The 23700-nt window shown below is 43.4% G+C and overlaps 1 protein-coding gene across 1 annotated transcript in view; it reads left to right on the plus strand.

Moving 5' to 3' along the window:
* Window positions 1-17851: 17851 nt before the first annotated feature.
* Window positions 17852-23700, plus strand: part of LOC117393207 (glutamate receptor ionotropic, kainate 2) — a 169278-nt gene continuing 163429 nt past the window's right edge. Inside the window, exon 1 of the mRNA XM_055232224.1 lies at window positions 17852-17975. Coding sequence (XP_055088199.1) covers window positions 17852-17975 — 124 coding nt within the window. The remainder of the gene's footprint in view (window positions 17976-23700) is intronic.

Consider the following 23700-nt stretch of genomic DNA (forward strand, 5'->3'; position numbering starts at 1 on the left):
TTTTTATGTAATATCCACATTATTTCAACAAGAACCACTCTAATATTTCTCCTTTCTTCTGAGTTATTGATCGCACTGGATTGATTTGGTGACCCCGGTGCTGGGTCACTGTGGAGAACTCTGTGGCTCTGGTGCCAACTCTGTGTCTGCAGCCAAGAAGGTCCCTCGCCCAGAGCAGCATCTGGGGCTAATTACAGAAATAAGGAAAGATGTTTTTTCATTATCAAATGTGTCATTTCCAATAAATTTGAGTTGAAATAAAATGACCGTGTGCCTCCATCAGGTCTGCGTCTGGGTGTCACATAATTCTTAATTTACTTAATGATTAAAAAAACAAAAACCTTTGAACTGTTGATATCTTCCTCAGGTTTCCTCTTGGCTTCAGATGTACAAATGTCATATCCAGGGTGTGTCATTGTTCACATGTGTGCAGCCAAACACTGGGTTTCCCACCCTGCCTCCCAGCTAAAGTTTCTGAGCCTATAGAAAACCCAAACAAAGCCCAGCTTTGGCAGATCACATTCATTATATAAGTATTTAACATATCTGAGTGGACTGAGTCAAAGGAGAATTAAAGGAACTAAAAACACAGTGAGATTTTAAGTTGCATAAACTTAACCTATTGGTGTCTCCAGATACAAGGAAAATGCTCAAATCACATATGGCTTTTACTGAGAACAATTCTACTGCTGATTTACTCCTAATTATAAGACGCATTGGATATTTATTTTATTTATGAAGATGATTATCCAATCAGAAAGCAGAAGGAGCCTCAAATGAATGAGTCTCTCATTTGAGTTGTCAGTTTTGATGTTGAAATCCAGTTGGTTTAAACCTAAAAGGACTCTCACTGTGTTCTTTTAGGTTTAATTAATGGTCTCTATCTAAACCCCAGCACCTGCAGACAGTCATGACTCAGTGCTAGTGCAGCCTCTGCAGCTCAGTGAGTGAATTCTGGAGGTTCTTTCACATGAGGCCTGTCCATAAACTGAGAATGAGACACACGTGTATGTGTCTGTATCTGCAGGTTAAGACACACAGGCTCAGATGACTTTTTTTTTTTTTACAGTGAAAGTTAAAGCTGTGTACTCTTCAGAAAGAATTAGATGAAGATTAGAAGATTGTGAGTAAATATCAGCAGTCCAAACTCATTTGTAACTTTGCTAACATTTCTTCTTTTATTCTCCCCTCATCATTGATGCACTCAAAGTTGCATTTTGAGTGATTTGTGCATTTTTTTAGTCATCTTTAATTCAATTTGAGGCACCATTGCTCTGTAAATTCCTGTTTTCACCTGCCCCCCACACATGACCTTTGCCCCTTAGGCTTAACTGATTTCCTTCTTCAATTTTGATGCAATGATGTACTCATAATCATAAGGTCAAAAAGACCTTTAGTTATTCACAGTTAGTGCTGCTTTGAGGCATGGCTGAAGTTAAAGCTGGTGTAAACACTAAACTTCTTCTGGTTTATCATCAGCTTTTGCTCCATTTCTTTCACTTCTCTACACCTCCACACCACATTTTAGTGACTCTTTATGTAATGCATTAAGTTTGGCTAACGTTGGCTCTATCATGCACTGGAAATATATTTTTAATCTTTATTCAGGGAACAGCTGTGGAAAACATGCTAGTTTTATTTTGCAAAGTGTACTGGCTCAAAGTATTAGTCACATTACTGGAAATACGGTGGTTTATCACAAGATCAAGTCAGTGTTTGATGATTATGAATGTGTTTTGCCCGAGTCTGCATTCCCTCTTGTCCAGTGATCTCGCTCTAATTAGCTCCTCCTAAAGAGTTCCGCACTAAAGTGATCCTGACCCCTCTGGGAGCTAGTGCCATCCAAGGTTCGGACTCCTCAAACTGGGAGGTACAATTCTCTTTAAACAGTGGAAACACTCAGGAACTTTACCGATCCGCTCCTAAGCCAACCAGTGGATTTGAGGCTTAGTCCTAGCTTAGTAATACTAGCTTAGACATTTAGTGTGTGCCTCAAATACGTGTCTGAAGGAACCAGATAACTGAACAATAGTTCCTATCAAGATAAGTGTAACTGACTGAAAGGTTTTAGGAAAATTCCCACACACTGTCTCACTCTTGGCTCACTTTTATTACCACGTGCCCTTCCTCATGTATCAGAGGGACCGAATTGTTGTACTAATAAAAGACAGTGTGCGGGAGTCAAGTGCTTCTCCTCCAACGCACGTGTCACCCAATCAAGTGATCAGAGTCAACACGGAAACAACATAACTGAAATAAAACAGTTGTACTACACATTTTAAACATGACAAACCTTTAAACCAGAAACGTGTCACTAAAAGATTCCAATAAAACTAAAATGTGAAATAACAGTCTACAGATGTAACAGAACACCTGAGTAAACCGTGCATGTCCTCTTTACCTCACTAATCAGGGTAGAACATGGGTCATTACAGCGTTCAACCCACCTGAATGCAAAGCAGACTATACGTATACAACATAAAGGTTTTCTTCACCACAATTGATCTGGTTCAGTGTGTGCACAGCAAGTTAACAATAGGACTTTCCAAAGCAGTGAAACCACAAGTTACCAAATGGAAAATTTGAAACGGGATACCCCCCCAGAGCCCTGTACCAGACCTGTGTTCTATGTGCATCATATGACCCAACATGGATCTGTGCGCACACAAAAAAAACCCAAAACCTAGCAGACATTTGAGCATGACGACTCACTTCCTCTCTGTCATATAAGAGGGCGACAAATAGTGCAGGGTTTGGACAGAGGGCGGTATATAAGAGAGAGGGTACGGGCTCAGTTTTACCGTTTTGCATCAGAGAATTGAAACTGCACTCTTCATTTTGGTAAGTATCATTTGGGAAATTTTTTTAATTTGCTTTGTTTTGGTGTTGTCACAATAGTAAAATTTTAAACTCAATTTTGATATTAAGGAATAGACCATAGAGTCATTTTTAACATTAAGTCCTAGTACTTTGTTTTCTATTCCCATGTGTCTTATATGTGTGTAATCCTCAGTGTGCAGTAGGTTCATAGTGGTCCATGTGTGTGTACTAGTCTATGTGTCTTATACTTGTGAAAGATCTGGTTTTCGATGCCTTTGACAACCCCAGTTTGTTCTTTCTCATAGGATTGCCTTCTATCTGCTACAATGAGGAATCTGGTGTGTATGGATAAGCATTGTATAGCAGCTTGAAATGATTTTGATAATAATAATAATAATAATAATAATAATAATAATAATAATAATAATAATAATAATAATATACTCTGTTTTTGACCAACAGTTGGGACTGGCCATCATCGCAGGACTCATTTCTGGTACACTGGCTTGGAAAAGTGTTATTATATTTAATTTGCATTTTATGTGAATAAGTAACACAAAATGGTACATAAGTGTGAAGTACAAGGAAAATTATTCATCATTTTCAGATTTTAAAAAATAAAGACAAAACAGAAAAGTGCAGAGTGCAAAAGTATTCAACCCAAGTCAATACTCTGTGGAACTGCCTTTTGCTGCAATTACAGCTGCAAGTCTTTTGGGTTATGTCTCCACCAGCTTTGTACACCTACACACTGACATTTTTGCCCATCCGTCTATAGTATAATATAAACAGAATAGAAGAGAACAGCCAGTTATTTGAGTTTGTACTTTCTGTGTGAAAATACCAGGTTGATAGAGATAACTGCTCAAAGAAGTATTCTGGGCATATCCTGTGACAATACGACTGTGCCATGTAGTGTACTATTACTTTAGTAACATTCTTTTGAATTACATAACCAGTACATTTACTGTTTTTTCAGTTGGGAGCCTGCAACTGTCCTTCTTTACCCGTAAGTATTTCCACTAGAAATGATTCAGTGTTTGCTGACTAAATGTAATAACTGTTGTTTCTACTCCAGCATTTACCACCAAACCTGACAACCAACGTAAGTGTTATTGTTTTTTTGTTTTTTTTTAAGAAAATATGAAACTTTACATGTTTTAGTCTTTATATAAATCAACACATGTTAAAAGCAGTGGTAGAACGTAACAAAGTAAAAGTAGTAGAGTACTGTACTTAAGTAAAAAAAAAAAAAAGCTATCTTAAGTATATTTAAAAGTGGATACTTTTTACTTTTACTTCACTACATTTGAGAGCAGTATCTGTACTTTCTATTCCACTACAGTTTTGAAGTGGACTGAATAGTAAAAGTATTTTTTATAGTTGTTTGAGACCTGCTGAAACGTCTGAGGGGTTTTTCTAGTCTGAGTAAACAAAAAACATACAAAAACAAAAAATTGTTGATTCAATTGTTGTTGTTTTTTTTGTTTTTTTTCAGTATCTGCACTTTTACTTAAGTAACAGAATCGAGTACTTCTCCCACCACTGGTTAAAGTATCATGTTTGTTTTGGCTCAGGTTGTTGGACTGAGTGGTTCGACAGGGATGACCCCTCAGGGTCAGGAGACTGGGAGCTGCTGTCGGATCTCCGTAAAGAGTATCCAGGAAAGGTCTGTGACAAACCAGTGGACATCGAGGTCCAGACTTTGTCTGGACTGACCCCAGATGCAGCGGGTGATGTGGTCGAGTGAGTATCTCCCACCAACACTCAGCTTAATGTTCCCCTTATGCTCCAACCCTAGACTGTATACACTGTATATGGACATATCTAACCTGCAAATAGGAAGTGATCATGAGCACGCCATCCACTTTGGCTCCAATGCACTTTACATTGGAAAAATGTCACCCCTGGAAAACTCTCGGTGTTGCCAGGCTCATCATTTCAGTCTTAAAATGTTCATATTAACCTTTTTTATATGATCCTGGTGTCTTTATTTCACTTTTTTTTCCTTAAGTCAAGATATGAACATTTTAACAGAGAAATCAGACGCCTCCTTTGCCAAGTTCTTTAAGTTTATGGTTTAGTTGTGAGGTTTAACATTATCATTGAAAGACTATTGATACAGTTTGGGACTAGGTTTGGGATCCTGGTTAAGGTGAGGGCCAGGGTGAGGGGAGGGGTTATGGGTTTACTTTGAAAAATATATTATGTGAGATAACAAGTTCACTCCAGTACCATTGACTACAAAGAATGAAACAGCTTTACCAGTGTGAGGTGTGACGCGGGGACATATATTGACACCAGTGACACTTTCTTTGAAGGGCTGTTGAAGCAGAGAACAGATTTTACAACTGTGATATAAAAATTGGGTAACACTTGGGTATTATCCAAAATCTTTTTTTTTTTTTTTTTTTTTAAGCTTTCTACAATGTTATAATGTTGTTTCCTCATGTTTGAAGAGGTTTTAGATATCCAAGTCTGTATAGTCTTTTTCACAGTGATTCGAACCGTCCTTATGGTTAGCTGTAAAATACTGTACAAGACTCCGCCCACAAGCCTACGCCACCCATGCTCCCACACGATTATGCATCTAAAACCAAACTGAAAACATGTTAATACAATGTGTTTGGCGAATATAGGATTTTCAAAACAATAAAAGGTGACATTGTGATCTAAATATGCAATGTGTTTGCAGTTAATGCCCCATAGAAGTAAAAGTAGTTGCTAAGCATGAATATTCTCAATAAACTATTTGTTCATTGTGAATTAAGTCTTAGTTAATGCTTTATTAAGGCTTTATTATAAAGAAGTACCACAAGTTGGTTTTACATTTTATAAAATGTTTTTTTTTTTTTTTTTCATTTTATTTATTTTTTTTTCAGGATTAGCAAAGATAAAGGTTTCGTCTGCAAAAACGTCGACCAAAAAGGCAAAATGTGCGATGACTACCGCGTTCGCTTCAGCTGCTACTCCCCCTTTTGTGCAGAAGAAGGTACTATACACCATATAAATCACTTTTTGTGTCCTAAATTGATAACTTAATGCTGATTGATTTTTCCTTATAGTGTGCTGGACTGAGTGGTTTGACCGTGATGACGCCAGTGGAACAGGAGACTGGGAGGGTCTGAGTGATTTGCAAAAACAATACCCCGGAAAAATCTGCAAGAAACCCAAGTACATCGAAGTGGTGACAGTGAGCGGCGACATCCCCGCTACTGCAACTGGACAGGACTTCCTAGTGTAAGCCACTGCACTCATGACAGTATATATTTTATAGGCCTTTCCTGTGTTTGTAAACAGATCGCCTGCATTCTAAAGTCTCTTCCTCTTCCATACATTAGCTCCAATTCATTTTCGTAGTTAGCATTAGCCTCCAAACATCAACATCTATGAAAAACTAGGGCATACATGCTAAAGACAACATAATAAACATGTCTCACATCTTAAGTTATGCTGGACAAAAGAGATGGGGGTTTGACTTGAGTCACTATTTGGAGGACTTGACACTTGACTTGATTAAATGGACTAATGGGCTGATTCCACCTCATCCATCTCCACTGTGCTCCACTCAACTGTGCAGCTGCTGTAGCGAATGAGCTGTTTCACATCTCGTACGCCCTTCAAATTGCTCCAAACAGGAAAGAGAACGTGAAGTACAGCCGGATTTTAAAAGTAAACTCACTGTGGACAAAGTGTAGTTTCATCAGAGTACTTCTAATAGATGTTTTTACTGTTGTTGCATTGATAGTTGGGTTTAGGTGTAGGTTCCAGCTGGATTAGGTGTAGTCTAAGGATCACCATGACAACCATCAGGGACGGCAAAACAGAGGTACAAGTCACTGGACGGTCTGACACATATTGCCTTCTATATAATTTAAAGCTAGTCTATTGTTACTTTAACACATTCTTTTTTTTATGTGTGCCTCTCTGAATTGAGCTCTACACATTTGTCTGAAACAGTTCTTCCTGAAAATGATTAGGAAAAGGTGGAATGTCATGAGGAATAGTTCAGTCTGATTGATCAAAGCGTCACAACAGCAGAACAAGCCGAAAAATGAAACTTTAGTTACGTCCAGTTGAGAGAAAAGCGCACACATGTTCCCTGTCACAAACGCACAACGCTCTGACCTTCTGCACGTTTTTCACAAACAAAATAGTCAGTATCTTTGCTAAAATAGGTTGAAGTGCACCAGTTGTTTAGGTTCAAAGATTTTTTTACCCAGCAATTTTCTGAGAACTATGTGTGAACATGGTGTATGTCTGTATTCACTGATTGTGTGTGGGCGGGTCTTGACTTATGTTTGATGTCGCTTAATTACAGCTGCACGATATTGTAAAACTTTGCGATATGCAATACGACTGTGAAGAACCCACTGTGTTGATATTATCGCGATATTTTAATATACTTGTTTATTTCAGTTATAATAAAACAAACAATCAAAAAATTATATATTAAAAAAAGAAAAAGTCATTGCAAAAACCATCTTTATTTAATTAGATATTATATGTTGCGATATGGATCATTGTGATATATCGTGCAGCTCTAATCTTAATCACTGCAAACCAAATGTACCCAAAAGTCCGAACAAAGACGTCTCATTCTAAACCTTTTCCTTCACTCCTTCTTTTTCAGTTTCAATCCGACCGAGGGCTTTGTGTGCAAGAACGGTCCAGGCCAGTACTGTCAGGACTACAAAGTGCGCTTCGGCTGCTGCTGCGAATGAGCGTCAGAGCGGAGACCAAGAGACACGGGGCGTTCTTCAGGAGCAGAATGTGTCCATGTTTTTTTTGGACAAACTGGAGAAATAAAGTGATAAAAAAAAGTTGCGCTGCTGTTGAGTCTTGTGTATAATGGTAAATAATAGTATGTTTAAGAGAATAGATTTGGCCAATAGGGGACTTTTGTTATTTAATCAATGTCCTCAAGAGAAAAAGGAATACTACTTTAAACTTTAATTTATTTATTTAATTTCAACACAATGCCAAATATCCAGGTTTGCATCATAGAAGAATAAACCCATACGCTCTGCTAAAAAAGATGTTGCGCTAAATCTACTTCACACAGGTCAAAATGTAAGGATATTATGAAAAAAAAGAAAAAAAAAAAAGATTGGATTGATTCATATTTGACAAATCCAATATATTTAGTCTTCATTCTTGAAAGCTCTTTGAAGACTTTATATTCAAATGTACTTGTAGCTCATTCTTGTATTTATCTGATAGTCATATAGTCAAAAATCTCAAACTGAACCACACAATTGCAGTACCATGTGACGAGATCATCAGGGAAAAGGAACACAAGAAAGTATAGAAATTCAGGGGCTCAGAGAAGAGCTGGAGAAGGCCTGGAAGGTGAAGACATGAGTGGTGCCCGTGGTGCTGACCCTCCATGCTCAGGTCCTCAATACCTGGACACATATGTAGAGTTGAACCTGACAAACAACCTTTGATGTTTTGACTGGAGAAGTGGATCTTGAGATAGCTAAGCCTGGAGTGATTGAGAAGGTCGAAGCTGGCAGTGGGCAAGAGTTTAAGATTTGAGTAAACTTAATGGTAGAAAGAACCTTACAGCCTCTTTGAGTTTCTGCTCTTGTTGTAGTTGTAGATATGTTTTGTATCAGTCATAAGAAGAGCAGAGATGTTAAGATCGCCTGATATGTTCCCTTCATGTGTCACTTCATTATTGCTTCAGACTCATAAGTGCCCAGGCTGGTCCTCCACCAGGCCACATCAGTTTGTGCAGTATTCTCATCAAAGGTTTTGGCCTTTTCACACAGATCTAGGCCTGCACTTCTACTATCTGAGCGACGACTTCTGTTTTCACAACATTTGGCAGGGCCTGTGTAATGATGATAAAAGCATCAGCTGTTATTTCATGTACAATATGTGAAGGGGACTATTCTGACAAAGATGTTTTAATAGTGTTTTATTGTTTAGAGGAGGTCCTTGAGGAGGAATGCTGCAGATTTGGTACAGCTCTCTGTAAGTCTGCTGTACACAGTTGGCACTCATGACTTTTGCCAATCCTTGCCTTATATAAGACTTGGTACCAAACCCTCCCCATTCAGTCTCTTGTTGAGTACTACAGATCTTTGTGATGCCCAAGGTCTCTAGGTCTTTCATGTTTAATGGGACGTCGACTGGTTTCTCACACCTTGAAAGTACATTTCTAAATATATCTAAATACGTGATGTGTTGGCAATTAATACCCCATAGAAGTAAAATACCCCATTTAACATCCTGCATGTGGTCAAACCTCCTTCTCAAAGCCTGATCTCGCACCTGGCAGCACTGGATGGGAGACTGCTGGGAATACCAGGTGCCACAGTGAGGCGCCAGAGGAGCATCACTCAAATGAAAGACAGTACAGGATTACTGAAACATGCATGAATCAATCAAAATACAACTCTGAGTGAGATCATTCTTATAACAAGGTTAAAGGTTAATAAAATTGCATTTGTCATATGACCCCTTTAATTGTTTTTGCTTTGTTTTGTTTTTGTTTTTCAGGACCATTATTATTTCTATAACTAAGTGCGTGAGTTATCTGCAAGTCTACCTCTGTCCTCTAGGGGGCAGTGACAGCTCTGTAATGCAGCATGCTCCTGTATGGGCTATGTGAAGTAGAACTGGACAGGTCCAGGATCAGCCAAGACTAAGGAGTACTTTTAAAAGGAGTTCACCTGGAGAGTACTCTAAGAAGGAATCACAATTGAAGGGCACATGACATTAAAATATGACGTTAAATTACTAATTTCACTAAAACATAATAATCACTGTATTTAAGATTTTACTAGAAATCTTGCTTTTTTAATTTATTTTATTATTATTATTATTATTGTGTTTTTTCTGGTGAAATTTATGGGCAGAAGGAATGACATACGACAAAATTCCATAACTGTTACCTAGCAACCGCAATGTTAACAAGGGCCAAAACTGATCTCAGATGGATGTCTGTGTGATCCCTCAGTCCAGGCATGATCCAAACTAAAAAAGAAAATATTCAAATCTGTCGTTGAAGTGAAGACATTTTGTTGCTCATCCAAGTCACTTCTTCAGTTCTGGTCAGATTACTGCTGGACACTGCTTTATATCTGTCTGACAGGAGGAGCTAACTACCCTCAAACTGACAGACCTGCTTGTTTATAGTTTCTGTTTGTTGGCTAGGTCTATTGAGCTGCCTTTAGTTTAGTGTAAACTGTGCCTGAGTCATATTTAGTGTAATCATTCAGGCCCCTAATGGCTGCTCTCACACTTATTAGCATACTGGCTAATACTATTGTTTTCGTTTTTTAGATTTAGGTTTGGAGATAATGATTCCCCCCATCCCTGTTCAAAGAAGGATTGTCTTTCCTAAAAATAAAATAAAAAAATACATGTGCACAAAGGTATAAATGGCTTCTTCCAATCAGAGGGACAGTTGTTGTAGCCATTTCTGCTCTAATGTAATCCCTATGAGCTTTTTGCTGAGTTGCACTAAAATCAGTAAATCCTGACAGATCAGACAGTGGACAGGGAGCTGACGACATGTTAAACTTCACTTCACCTGAGGACACTTCTGTTAAGGTACATCTGTGTGTGTTAGGGCTAATGCTAATGCTAACTTCTACTAAATGTTTAATGTTTAAAAGTGCAGTAAAGACGACACGTTTATTTTTAGGCGCAGATTATTTCAGTCTGTAGCATCAGGATCTATTTATTTCAGCGCGGCTCGGCAAAAACCTCAAAGGGACTAGATTAGAGCTGAAACAGAGGTGCTTAACCTATGTAAAAGTTAAGTGGCAGATTTATTTCTGTCTCTTGAATCTGAACCTAAAATGTGTTTTAGATCCACCTGAGCAAAATGAAACAGTTTGTAATGTGTCCTTCTTTCAACTGAACCTCTCTGATAAGTCACATGTGATATTCTGTGATACAGATCGACCATATCTGTATTCAGAACTAATCCCTCCTTTTCCCCCTCTCTCCCCGACCCTCTGCCCCACCCTCGTCCCCCTCTGCCCCTCTGCCCCACTCTCCCTCCTTCTAGCCTCTCTCTCTCCCTGTCCTTCACTCTTCCCCTCCTTGCTCCCTCTCCCCTCCCTCTTTCCTCCTCCTTCTCTCTCCCTGTCTTTCGCCCTGCCCCAATCGCCCTCCCTCTAGCCTCTCTCTCTCCTTGTCCTTCACTCTTCCACTTCCTTCCTCCCTCTCCCCTCCCTCTTTCCTCCTTCTCTCTCCCTGTCCCTTGCTCTCCCCTCCCTCTTTCCTCCTCCTTCTCTCTTCCTGTCTTTTGCTCTGTCCCAATCTCCCTCCCTCTAGCCTCTCTCTCTCCCTGTCCTTCACTCTTCCCTTCCTCCCTCTCCCCTCCCTCTTTCCTCCTTCTCTCTCCCTATCCCTCCCTTTCCCCTCCCTCTTTCCTCCATCTCTCTCCCTGCCCCTCGCTCTCCCCTCCCTCTTTCCTCCTCCTTCTCTCTCCCTGTCTTTCGCTCTGCCCCAATCTCCCTCCCTCTAGCACCTCTCTCTCCCTGTCTTTGACTCTTCCCTTCCTCCCTCTCCTCTCCCTCTTTCCTCCTTCTCTCTCCCTGCCCCTCGCTTTCCCCTCCCTCTCTCCTTCTCCTTCTCTCCCTGTCCTTCGCTCTCCCCTCCCTCCCTCCCCCTCCTTCTCTCTCCCTCTCTCAAACCTTCTGTCTCTTCATGCTCCCCGCCCTCTCCCTCTCCTCCTCCTTCTTCTCTCTCCCTGTCCCTCACTCTCACCTTCCTCTTTCCTCTCTCCTCCTCCTCTCTCCCTGTCCCTTGCTCTCCCTCCCTCTTTCCTCCTCCTTCTCTCTCCCTGTCTTTCACTCTGCCCCACTCTCCCTCCTTCTAGCCTCTCTCTCCTTGTCCTTCACTCTTCTGCTCCCTTCCTCCCTCTCCCCTCCCTCTTTCCTCCTCCTTCTCTCTCCCTGTCTTTCGCTCTGCCCCAATCTCCCTCCCTCTAGCCTCTCTCTCTCCCTGTCCTTCACTTTTCCCTTCCCTTCCCTTCCTCCCTCTCCCCTCCCTCTTTCCTCCTTCTCTCTCCCTGCCCCTCCATCTCCCCTCCCTCTTTCCTCCATCTCTCTCCCTGCCCCTCGCTCTCCCCTCCCTCTCTCCTTCTCCTTCTCTCTCCCTGTCCTTCGCTCTCCCTCTCTCAAACCTTCTGTCTCTTCATGCTCCCCGCCCTGTCCCTCTCCTCCTCCTTCTTCTCTCTCCCTGTCCCTCACTCTCACCTTCCTCTTTCCTCTCTCCTCCTCCTCTCTCATTGTCCCTCACTCTCCCCTCCCTCTTTCCTCCTCCTCCTCTCTCCCTGTCCCTTGCTCTCCCCTACCTCTTTCCTCCTCCTTCTCTCTCCCTGTCTTTCGCTCTGCCCCACTCTCCCTCCTTCTAGCCTATCTCTCCTTGTCCTTCACTGTTCCGCTCCCTTCCTCCCTCTCCCCTCCCTCTTTCCTCCTCCTTCTCTCTCCCTGTCTTTCGCTCTCCTCCTTCTCTCCTTCCCTCCCTCCCCCCTCCTTCTCTCTCCCTCTCTCAAACCCTCTGTCTCTCCGTGCTCCCCGCCCTGTCCCTCTCCTCCTCCTTCTTATCTCTCCCTGTCCCTTGCTCTCCCGTCCCTCCTTCTTTTCTCCTTTTTCTCTCTCCCTGTCCCTTGCTCTCCCCTCTCTCCCTCTCTCCTCTTCCTCTTTCACTGTCACTCATTCTCCCCTCCCTCTCTCCTCCTCCTCTCTCACTGTCCCTCACTCTTCCCTCCTTCCCTCTCTCCTCCTTCTCTCTCCCTCCCTCCCCTTCCTCCTCTCTCCTTCTCTCACTCCCTCTGTCTCTCTGTGCCCCCCTCCCTGTCCCTCTTTCCTTCTTCTCTCTCCCTGTCCCTCGCTCTCCAACTCGCTCCTTCTCTCTCCCTGTCCCTCTTTCCTTCTCTCTTCCTCTCTCACTCCCTCTGTCTCTCCGTGCCCTCCTCCCTGTCCCACTCCTCCTTCTCTCTCCCTGTCTCACTCCCTCTGTCTCTCTGTGCCCTCCTCCCTGTCCCACTCCTCCTTCTCTCTTCCTCTCTCACTCCCTCTGTCTCTCCGTGCCCTCCTCCCTGTCCTCCTCCTCCTTCTCTCTCCCTCTCTCACTCCCTCTGTCTCTCCGTGCCCACCTCCCTGTCCCTCTCCTCCTTCTCTCTTCCTCTCTCACTCCCTCTGTCTCTCCGTGCCCTCCTCCCTGTCCCACTCCCCCTCCTCCTTCTCTCTTCCTCTCTCACTCCCTCTGCCTCTCCGTGCCCTCCTCCCTGTCCCACTCCTCCTCCTCCTTCTCTCTTCCTCTCTCACTCCCTCTGTCTCTCCGTGCCCTCCTCCCACTCCTCCTTCTCTCTTCCTCTCTCACTCCCTCTGTCTCTCCGTGCCCTCCTCCCTGTCCCACTCCTCCTCCTCCTTCTCTCTTCCTCTCTCACTCCCTCTGTCTCTCTGTGCCCTCCTCCCTGTCCCACTCCTCCTTCTCTCTTCCTCTCTCACTCCCTCTGTCTCTCCGTGCCCTCCTCCCTGTCCCACTCCTCCTTCTCTCTTCCTCTCTCACTCCCTCTGTCTCTCCGTGCCCTCCTCCCTGTCCCTCTCCTCCTTCTCTCTTCCTCTCTCACTCCCTCTGTCTCTCCGTGCCCTCCTCCCTGTCCCACTCCTCCTTCTCTCTTCCTCGCTCACTCCCTCTGTCTCTCCGTGCCCTCCTCCCTGTCCCACTCCTCCTTCTCTCTTCCTCTCTCACTCCCTCTGTCTCTCCGTGCCCTCCTCCCTGTCCCACTCCTCCTTCTCTCTTCATCTCTCACTCCCTCTGTCTCTCCCTGCCCTCCTCCCTGTCTCTCTCCTCCTCTCATCTCTTCAGTGTGTCTGTGTCTCTGTCCGTGGTGCTGAAGTCTCTTTAGTGCTGCGCTGTTGCGTTTTAGTGTCACATTTACTTGAGTACCCTTTTAACAAATTGTACTTCTACTTAAAGTACTTCCTGTATTAACACATAATGATGTCACTAGGGGGAACAGGGTTTTTTTTTTTCACTCTGGAGAGGTAGACTAAAATGTAAAATTGAACATGCTTTAATAAAACATACATAAGATTATATTTTTATTTCTTTCTATACATCTTTAATGTTTTACCTTTAGTTCAGTAGAGACGGCCAATTCCAGGGCTAAAGTTATCCAAATGATTCTAGTGAAGGTGGAGTTTAAAAACACAGTGGAGCACTTCCTGTATTACCACATGATGACATCATAAAGTGAAACAGAGTGTTTTCTGTTTGAGAGAAGAACTGTATCTGTATTGCATTTATTCAGTTACATGAGTATTGTTAGTGTGAGTGGGCTTGCCTCTCCACAGATCTGGCCCGGTGCTGTCACTTGCTTGTTTAAAGTATTATTAGAGTACTATGCAAGGGTTTTGTTTTTGTTTTGTTTGTTTTTTGTCTACCATGTTGTAATGTTCTCTCATGAAAAACATAATGTCATCCATGCATCCTGGTGATTTCTCCCGGGCCCACTTCAAACCCTCCTTATGGTTAGCTCTAAGATTCTGTCCAAAGCTCCGCCCACAAGTCTACGTCACCCATGCTCCCACACGAGGAGTTTCATTGGCGGGATGCAGCTGATATACCATTTTCAAAACAATAAAAGGTAAATATAATGACGCCTTAGCAGTTAATACCTCTTCTTTAACACACTGCTGTGGTCAAAGCTCCTTGTCAAAGTCTGATCTCATCATTTCTCAGAAGTTAAGCAGGACAGGGCCTAGGTAGGACTGGGATGGGCGACTGCTGGGAATATCAAGTACCACAGTGAGACAGCAGTGGAAAGAAACATGTGTTGATGTGTCTTTAGGCAAGACACTTCACCCACACTTTTCCACACGTTTCTTATGAGGATTCACAAATTAAGATTCAGTTTGGACCAGTGTTTACACGACATACATCTATTCAACAGGAAGTCACAAAACATAGGCCACTTTTAATTTTTACACCTGCCCCTTTCTTTCCTTTCTCTCCCTTGCTCTTCCTGTCCCCTTTCTCTCTTTCCAGCTACCTTCAGCTCTCGCCCTCCTTTGCCCTACCTCTTGTTCCATCTCCCTGTCTCTTTCTCTCCCTCTCTCTCCCTTCCTTCACCTTTCTCTCTTGCCATACCCCCTCCTCCTCCCTTTAGCCTATCTCTTCCTCTCTCCTGTCTCTCTCTCTCTCTCCCTCCACCATGTCTCCTCCTCTCTCTTACACCATCTCTACTCTCCTAACCCACCTCCCCTTACCTCTCTCTCCTCTCTTCTCAAGTCTGCATCTTCTCTTCTGCTCCTCTCTCCCTCCCTCTCTTCCCTTCCCCCTCTCTCCCTATCTTCCTCTCTCCTCTCTTCTCGCGCCTGCCCCCTCTCCTGCCTCCTCTTCTCTCTCCCCACCTTTCTCTTCTCTCTCTCTCCTCTCTCCTTGGGCCTACCACCTCTCCTCTCCTCTCTCTCTCTCTTCTCTCTCTCTTTCCTCGGTCTTGCCACCTCTCCTCTCTCTCTCCACCTCTGTCTCACCTCTCTCTCCCCACCTCTCTTCTCTCTAATCTCCTCTCTCTCATCTTCGCTCTCTCTCCCCACCTCTCCCTTCTCTCTCTCTCTCCTCTCTACCTGAGCCTGTCTCCTCTCCTCTCTCTCTCCCCACCTCTCTCTTCTCTTGTCTCCTCTCCTCTCTCTCCCTACCTCTCTCTTTTCACTTTCTCTCCTCATGTCTGCCACCTCTACTCTCCCCTCTCTCCCCCCACCTCTCTCCTCTCTCTCTCTCCCCAGCTCTTTCTCTCCCACCTCTCCACCTCTCCTCCCTCTCCCCACCTTGCCCTCCTCTCTCTCCCCACCTCTCCTCTCTCTCATCTCCTCTCTCGCTCCCCACCTCTCCTCTCTCTCTCCCCACCTCTCTCCTCTCTCTCTCTTTCCCCACCTCTCCTCTCTCTCTCTTTCCACCTCTCCTCTCTCTCCCCACCTTTCCCTCCTCTCCTCTCCCCACCTCTCTCTTCTCATTTTCTATCCTCGCGCCTGCCACGTCTCCTCTCTCTCCTCTCTCCCCACCTCTCCTCTGTCTCCCCACCTTTCCCTCCCCACCTCTCTCTCCTCTCTTCTCTCTTGTCTCCTCTCTTCTCCTCTCCTCGAGCCTGCCTCCTCTCCTCTCTCTCCTCACCTGTCTCTCCTCTCTCTTCTCCTAGTGCCTGCCTCCTCTCTCTCCTATCTCCTCTCTCTCCCCATCACTCCCCACCTCTCTCTCTCTCTTCTCTCATCTTCTCTCTCCCCTCTCCCTCTATCTCCCTATCTCCCCTGTCCTGTCCCTACTGTCCTCTCTCTCCCCACCTGTCTCTTCTCTCTCCTCTCTTCTCACGCCTGCCACCTCTCCCCTCTCTCTCTCCCCACCTCTCTCTTCTGTCTCCTCTCTTCTCGCGCCTGCCACCTCTCCTCTCTCTCTCCCCACCTCTCTCTTCTCTCTCCTCTCTTCTCGCGCCTGCCACCTCTCCTCTCTCTCTCCCCACCTGTCTCTTCTCTCTCCTCTCTTCTCACGCCTGCCACCTCTCCCCTCTCTCTCTCCCCACCTCTCTCTTCTCTCTCCTCTATTCTCGCGCCTGCCACCTCTCCTCTCTCTCTCCCCACCTCTCTCTTCTCTCTCCTCTCTTCTCGCGCCTGCCACCTCTCTCTCCTCTCTCTCTCTCCATCTCTCCTCTCTCTTCTCTCCTCTCTCTCCTCTCTCTCCTCACCTCTCTCTTCTCTCTCCTCTATTCTCGTGCCTGCCACCTCTCCTCTCTCTCTCCCCGCCTCTCCTCACCTCTCTCTTCTCTCTCCTCTCTTCTCGCGCCTACCTCCTCTCTCCTCTCTCTCTCCCCACCTCTCCTCTCTCTCTCTTTCCCCACCTCTCTCTTCTCTCTCCTCTCTTCTCGCGCCTACCTCCTCTCTCTCCTCTCTCTCTCCCCACCTCCTCTCTCTCGTCTCCTCTCGCGCCTGCCACCGCTCCTCTCTCTCCTCCCTCCCCACCTTTCCTCTCCTCTCTCTCCCCACCTCTCTCTTCTCTCTCCTCTCTTCTCGCGCCTGCCACCTGTCCTCTCTCTCTTTCCCCACCTCTCTCTTCTCTCTCCTCTCTTCTCGCGCCTGCCTCCTCTCTCCTCTCTCTCCCCACCTCTCTCTTCTCTCTCCTCTCTTCTCGCGCCTGCCTCCTCTCTCTCCTCTCTCTCCCCATCTCTCCTCTCTCTTCTCTCCTCTCTCTCCTCACCTCTCTCTTCTCTCTCCTCTCTTCTTGCGCCTGCCTCCTCTCTCCTCTCTCTCTCCCCACCTCTCCTCTCTCTCTCTCTCTCTCTCTCTCCCACCTCTCTCTTCTCGCGCCTGCCACCTCTCTCTCCTCTCTCTCTCGCTCTCTCGTCTCCTCTCGCGCCTGCCACCTCTCCTCTCTCTCCTCCCTCCCCACCTCTCCTCTCCTCTCTCTCCCCACCTCTCTCCTCTCTCCTTTCTCCGCTCTCCTCTCTTCTCCTCTCCCGTGCGCGTTCACAGCGCTAACCTTGGCTCGACGTCAGAGGCGGTGCAGCAGTGCAGTAGAACGGGAGCGCACGCCTCCCGGAGCGGCTCAGAGGGGGCTGCATTCACCGCTGCCACATCCAACACATCCAACACAACCCGCACGATCCACGGTCCCCGCAGCTCAACGCGCCCACTCCACAGCCGGGGAACAGCAGCCGATGCCGGGGGGGACAGCCCTCGCTCTCCCGGGCATGGACCTCGGCTCGTCACCGCACGTCGACCCGGTGGATTGTCCGTTTTTGGCGCAGTGAGGGAGAGCGGAGGGCAAGAAGACGGTACGAACGGGTGGACATGCCGGGACTGCTAATGGATTTAACGCGAGAACGAGTGACCATGCCGTGAAATAGCGCGATCGAACCAAGCGTTTTTGTTTTTTTACCCCCAAAGACGAGGACAGACACGCGGGGAGAGCGAGCAGAGGGGACCCGTGAGCGCGTTGGACTTGGGGGATTATACCGACCACGGCTTTTTTGTTTTAATTTTTTCATTTTGATTTCCTAAACAACATGAAGATTCGCTCCTCTCCTGTGTCGTTCAGCAGTCTCGTGTTCACCTCCAACCTCCGGATCATACCGCTCCTCCTGCTCTTTCTGGGATATTCTCGCGGGATGCCACACGTACTAAGATTCGGTAAGATGTTGACAGTTTTTCGCTCATCCAAACGCAAATGTCACGCCGCTGTCTTTTGTTCCGTCTGGCTTTTACGCACGGCTCACGTACAGTTGCGCGAGGGTCTGTTCTGGTTACGTTGTGTGTTGTCTGGTTTTGGTGGATGCTATTTTGTCAATGGAGGAATATTTGAGGAACTTTACGCAGGAGAAGTCGGTGCAAATTGGAGGAGTTTTGGTGAGAGCAACAGTTTTACGTCCTTACGCCCTCCGCCGCTTCTACGTAAACTCTGGGAGGGACACACGGATTTGGTGGGATCCTTTCACTTAGAGAGACGCTCCGAAGACGTAATATGTATTTATTTTTAGGAATGCTTCGTAATAATGATTTGTTTGTTCATTTATTTTAAACTAGTTACTGAAAAGGCAAAAAAAAAGAAAAAAAAAGAGTAAAATAGAAATAAGTTGGCTATATTGAGTATGGGGTTTCTCATATGAAATCACTTTGCTTTATTTATTTATTTATTTATTTATTTATTTATTTATTTATTTATTTATTTATTTATTTATTTATATTTTATTTTTTTTTGATTTATTCATGTATTTCATTTTTCATTTATTTATTTATTTATTTATTTATTTTCATTCACTTATTTATTTTATTATATTTATGTATTTATTCATGTGTTTTATTTACTTACTTATTTACTGATTTATTTAGCTTTATTTATTTATGTATTTTTTTAAATTTAATTCATTGTTTACATATTTATTCATGTATTTTATTTATTTATTTATTTATTTATTTATTTATTTATTTATTTATTTATAAAACAAAACAGATGATATTGTGTGACAAAAAGTCACGTGTTGCCTATTCTTCTGCAAGCCTATATCTTGCTGTTTTGTTGGCTGTTTGCAAATAGATTAAACAATATTTAACTCTTTAATCCAACAATTGACTCGTTTCCACTCAATTCTGAACAAGAGCCGTGTAGAAGACTCGATTCGGACCTGAACAAATGACTGCACTCGGCTCTCTCGTTCCCTCGTCACCGTCCCCCGTGGCTCCGGTCTCTCCTCCGTGGCTCTGGTCTCGTGAAAGCGCTGACAGCCGCTCACACGTCCTCTGCAGTGGCCCGTGTTTACATGGAAGCGTGACCCCCCCTCGCGCCCCTCTCCCGCCCCGTGCGCGGATCAATGCCTCCGCGCGATCCGTCACGTCAAGAGTACGGTCGATAGCGCGGCTTTTCAGGCCTGATCCTGCGTGAGGTGCCCTGGGAATTCCTCCTTTTCTCCATATTTAAAAGCTGAGATTTAAAACAGAAGGAGAAGCTGCTCTGTTTTCGCTTCTGTTGTAACTTTAAAGGTCCTGAATTACACAAATGGACTCGTGTCAACTTTAAACCATGTTATAATGCAGTTACATCCTCAAAAACACACCTGGAGTTGTGTTTTGTTTCATTCACACATGTTTCAGTAACTCTTTATTATTAGTCTGTACATCTCCAAAGCTCAAAATGCTCTGTTCCACCTTGTGATGTCATCAAGTGGTATGGTTCAATTTAACAGCTGCTTTTTACTTTTTGTTTAGGTGAGATTGGAAATTCCAGGGGTGAAATGATTCAAATGATTCTAGTGAAGGTGTGTGGAGTTTCAAAACACAGTGGAGCACTTCCTGTATTACCACATGATGACATCACAAGGTGGAACAGAGTGTTTTCTGTTTAAGAGTAGAGTTCAGCCTAAATCTGCAGGGTTTGTGTGTTAAACATGTGTAAATGAAACAAAACACAACTCCAGGTCTGTTTGTGATGAGGAAATAACATTAGATCAGAAAACAGCTGAATATGGGACCTTTAAGTAGACGTAGATGTTATTGCAAAACCTGGAATGTTCCACGGTGCAGAATAAAACAGTTACAAAAATGCTTTAATACTTTGAGTTACTTGTTTGAAGGCTCCGTGCGTGATTTTAGAGTCTGAAAAACCAAAACTAGTTCATTTTAAACAGTTTGCAGTGGTCCAAAGTTATTCCTCACTTACCTTATTTATTCAGAGCACCCTAATAACTCACCACAATGAGTTTATAAGCTCTTTTCACAACTTGCAGAGACCAGATTATTGTACTTATTTTTGGCCCCAAGAGCTGTTTTTACAATATATCTGTACTGGGGCAAGACCAATTTTGCTCAAATACATGGGAACAAAGTCAGGTACTGGACCTTTAATGCCACTGAACATTCAAGGCAAAAACAGCAACAACATCTCCATGGACACAACCAGAAGAAGATGTTGTACTCGATGCCGATTCTGATACCGATAACACAATGACACACTCTTTATTTAGAACAGGGGTGTCCAAACTTTTCTCATTAAGGGCCACATATAAAAACACAGACAAAGCTGAGGGCCGATTGAGGGTCACAGACTGGTCATCAGTACAGTGAATACTTCAAATCTGCGTTATTATTACAAGTTAGACTGAACCACTAGACCTTTATTCATGCTTACATCCTCAATGGGACACGTTAAATATTTGTTATGGGCTTGTTAAAGTAGATTTTCAGAAATGCACAGTAAAAAGTACTGTTTAAGGTTACATGGGTCAATTCATCTGGAAGCTTGAGGGCCGAGAAAAAATGGTTTGAGGGCCGCATTTAGCCCCAGGACCACAGTTTGGCCATGCCTGATTTAGACGATATAATGTGATTTTCAACATTAAAAGGCAGTACTTTGTTTTTTGTTCCCATGTGGCCTTATATTACTGTGCAGTAGTGCTCTATGGGTGTATACTAGTCTATGTGTCGTATACTTGTGAAAGATACAGCTCAAAATCATTCTAAAGATGATCAGGACAGGTTCATTTCCATCCTCAAATGAGTATCTAGTTTCGATCCCAGTTTTAGTATCGAAAAGTACCTCATTTCCGATACTTCTGACAGTCTAATCGTGCACTTACCCAAACCGTAAACATATCACATCTTTATATTTCGGTCTTAATCCTGAACAGTCTAGTTACAGTTTTGTATTTGATGTTATTTCCTGAACAGCTGCTTCCTGCTTGTTCTCTCGGGGGTCACATTGTCTAGTTTTAAAAATAAACCCTAAACCGTGCTCCCCCCCCCCCCAGGGACGCCTGTCGTTTAATTAGATCCATCTCTCCCTCCATCCCTCTCCCCCTTCTCTCTGTCTTTGTGTCTGTTTTCATTGCCTTCAAAGGGAGCAACACTAGTTTACAGAGACATATATAAGAGTTACAATCAGGCTTAATGCTAAAAGTGCGAAGCTAATACAAGATTCCCATGGATTTATCTTGACAAATGAAGGATCCGTACGAGATAGGCCAGGGCTCGTGTCGTGGTTGTCAGACTGTAGCTGTTAAAATCCCAGTGTGTTCAGCACCACGGACAGTGACACAAAAGTCCCAAGCCAGAGTCTGTTCAGCACCACGGACAGAGATCCTTAGCGTTAGCACGTTTAGTACCACGGACAGCAGAATGTAGCTAGGGTCTATCGATACTTTGCAGCTGAGGTCGTGATCATCAACATTCCCGGGGAGTGTGATGCTAACTGTAGACACTGCTCTGTCTGAGGCTCTGTTACTCATGTTAAACTTCAATCTGAACTTTGAAAGATGACCAGCAAGCTAGCTAGAACTAACATCTTTTCAGTTAATCACTTTTTTGTTCAAAATCAAACACCTAAATAGGACCATGAACGCACGTATTGATCGCACCCTCCTGAAAATGTGTTATTTAAATCCATTTTGTAATTTTTTCTTGAGATGTGAAATAATCTTTAAATGTTTTTGTCAGTGTTTGCTAACGTCTGCAATCTGTCACGGTAACTGCTGGACATTCCGCCATACGCAGACATGCAAAACATCCCCGGTGAGATTAAATTCAGTGCCGTGGACAGCGTCACTCATGGTTGGCGCGAGGAAACTGATAACTGAGATTTTTCACACCTAGTAACTGTACTTGAACTGTGAGATGGTTGTGGGACTATAAACATATATTTTTTTGCGTATTGTTCAGCTTTAGCCGTATTAACACGAGCAAATTCAGCTGGAACACTCTGAGGTCGTAATTTGCAACGTTCAAGTGGGAAATAAAGCAGAATTAGCCACAGTTTGTTTGGACAGAGGCACTTAACTAGAGCTTGTTTAGCACCATGGACAAAGACACTTAGATAGAGCTCGGGTCTAACATAGATGACCATTCACACAGACAATGGCTCCCTCTTTTCTGTATCACTCGAGGAAAAACTAAAACTAAAACACAACTCTGCCCACACCAGTCCATCTTTCCCACAACCAGGGAATAATTTAGCTCCATAAAATGCTTCTTTATAAAGAGAAATAGATATTTATGTAACTGTACACTGTATCTGTACAACATAAAACAGGACACGGTTTGAAGGGAAATCTCAAAAAAAGAAAAAAAAAAAAGGAAAAAAAAAATCAAATTCTATAAGAGAAACTTGTCCTATGCAAAACCAAGGTTGGTAGTTTTGACCAATCACATGTTTGATCAAGCGGAAGACAGTAGAGTTTTTGTGTGTGTGTGTGTGTGTGCGTGTGTTTGTGGATGGATGGAATTGTTTTTATGTTTTGTATGTTTTAGTGCAAAATTACTGTCTAGTTTAACTATAGCCTATGTACACAAATGGACAAGGTTCAGCACCATGGACAGAGACACAGAGGTCTACTGGTTTTATGCTTTCTTCTGCACCACTATAGGCGATAGACACAGATGTAGTACCACATCAAGAAACCGTATTCAAGACCATTCAACCTTGAAATAGTGTTGTAGCAATACCAAAAATTTCAAACTCGGTTTCAATACCAAGGAATAGTGGTCCATGGGTGTGTACTAGTCTATGTGTCTTATACTTAGTCTCAAGATCAAAAAAGATATTCAGGAAAGACTGATTTCTGTCTTGGGAATGTAACATTTTCTGTATCGCTACCTGCTCAAATCAGTATCTAGTTTGAATACTAGTTTTGGACACACACCCTCTGAACCCGCTCTGCTCTATTCTTCAGCAGTGGAAGAAGTACGTAGTTTTGTTACTTAAGTAAAAGTACAAGTATCAGTATTAGTAAAAGTATCACATGAAAAAAAATGCATTTAAGTAAAATAATTAAAAGTACCTGTTTAAAAATGTGCTTTAAGAGTAAAAAGTAAAAGTATTTTATGCGTTTTTTGATCTTATGACACCTCAAATGTTGTGATTTTGATACAGATTTGTGTAGAATTTTGCTCAACAGAAACAGCTGAATCAATATTTTTATTTTTTTGTTTTTATTTGTATATTTTTGTTTTACTCAAATTCTGAAAAATTAACCTTTACACTTTTCTGAGGGTTCAAACTCGATTCAAGCAGGTCTCACGATAATAAATAATAAAACAACACTTTTACTTTTCAGTCCAGTTCAAAAAAGTAGTTGAATAGAAAGTACAGACTGTGCTCTCAAAAGTAGAGAAGTAAAAGTAAAACGTATCAATCTACCAGCAGTATTCTATTGTAGCCAAGGTGGTGTTTTGCCCAAGGACACAAAGGCAGTATGGACTGACTTAAACAGGACTGGAAAAAGGTATTTTTTTTATGAAATTTATGTTGAGTCGTTACATTCAAACCACAAACACATGTAAAAAAAAGTATTTGAACATAATGGTGTGTTTGTATGTTCAGTGTAGATCTGCAGTACAGTCACAGCCTGTAGCTCGCATCTGAAATGGT

Source organism: Periophthalmus magnuspinnatus, chromosome 24, assembly GCF_009829125.3.
Source record: "Periophthalmus magnuspinnatus isolate fPerMag1 chromosome 24, fPerMag1.2.pri, whole genome shotgun sequence".
NCBI lineage: Eukaryota > Metazoa > Chordata > Actinopteri > Gobiiformes > Gobiidae > Periophthalmus > Periophthalmus magnuspinnatus.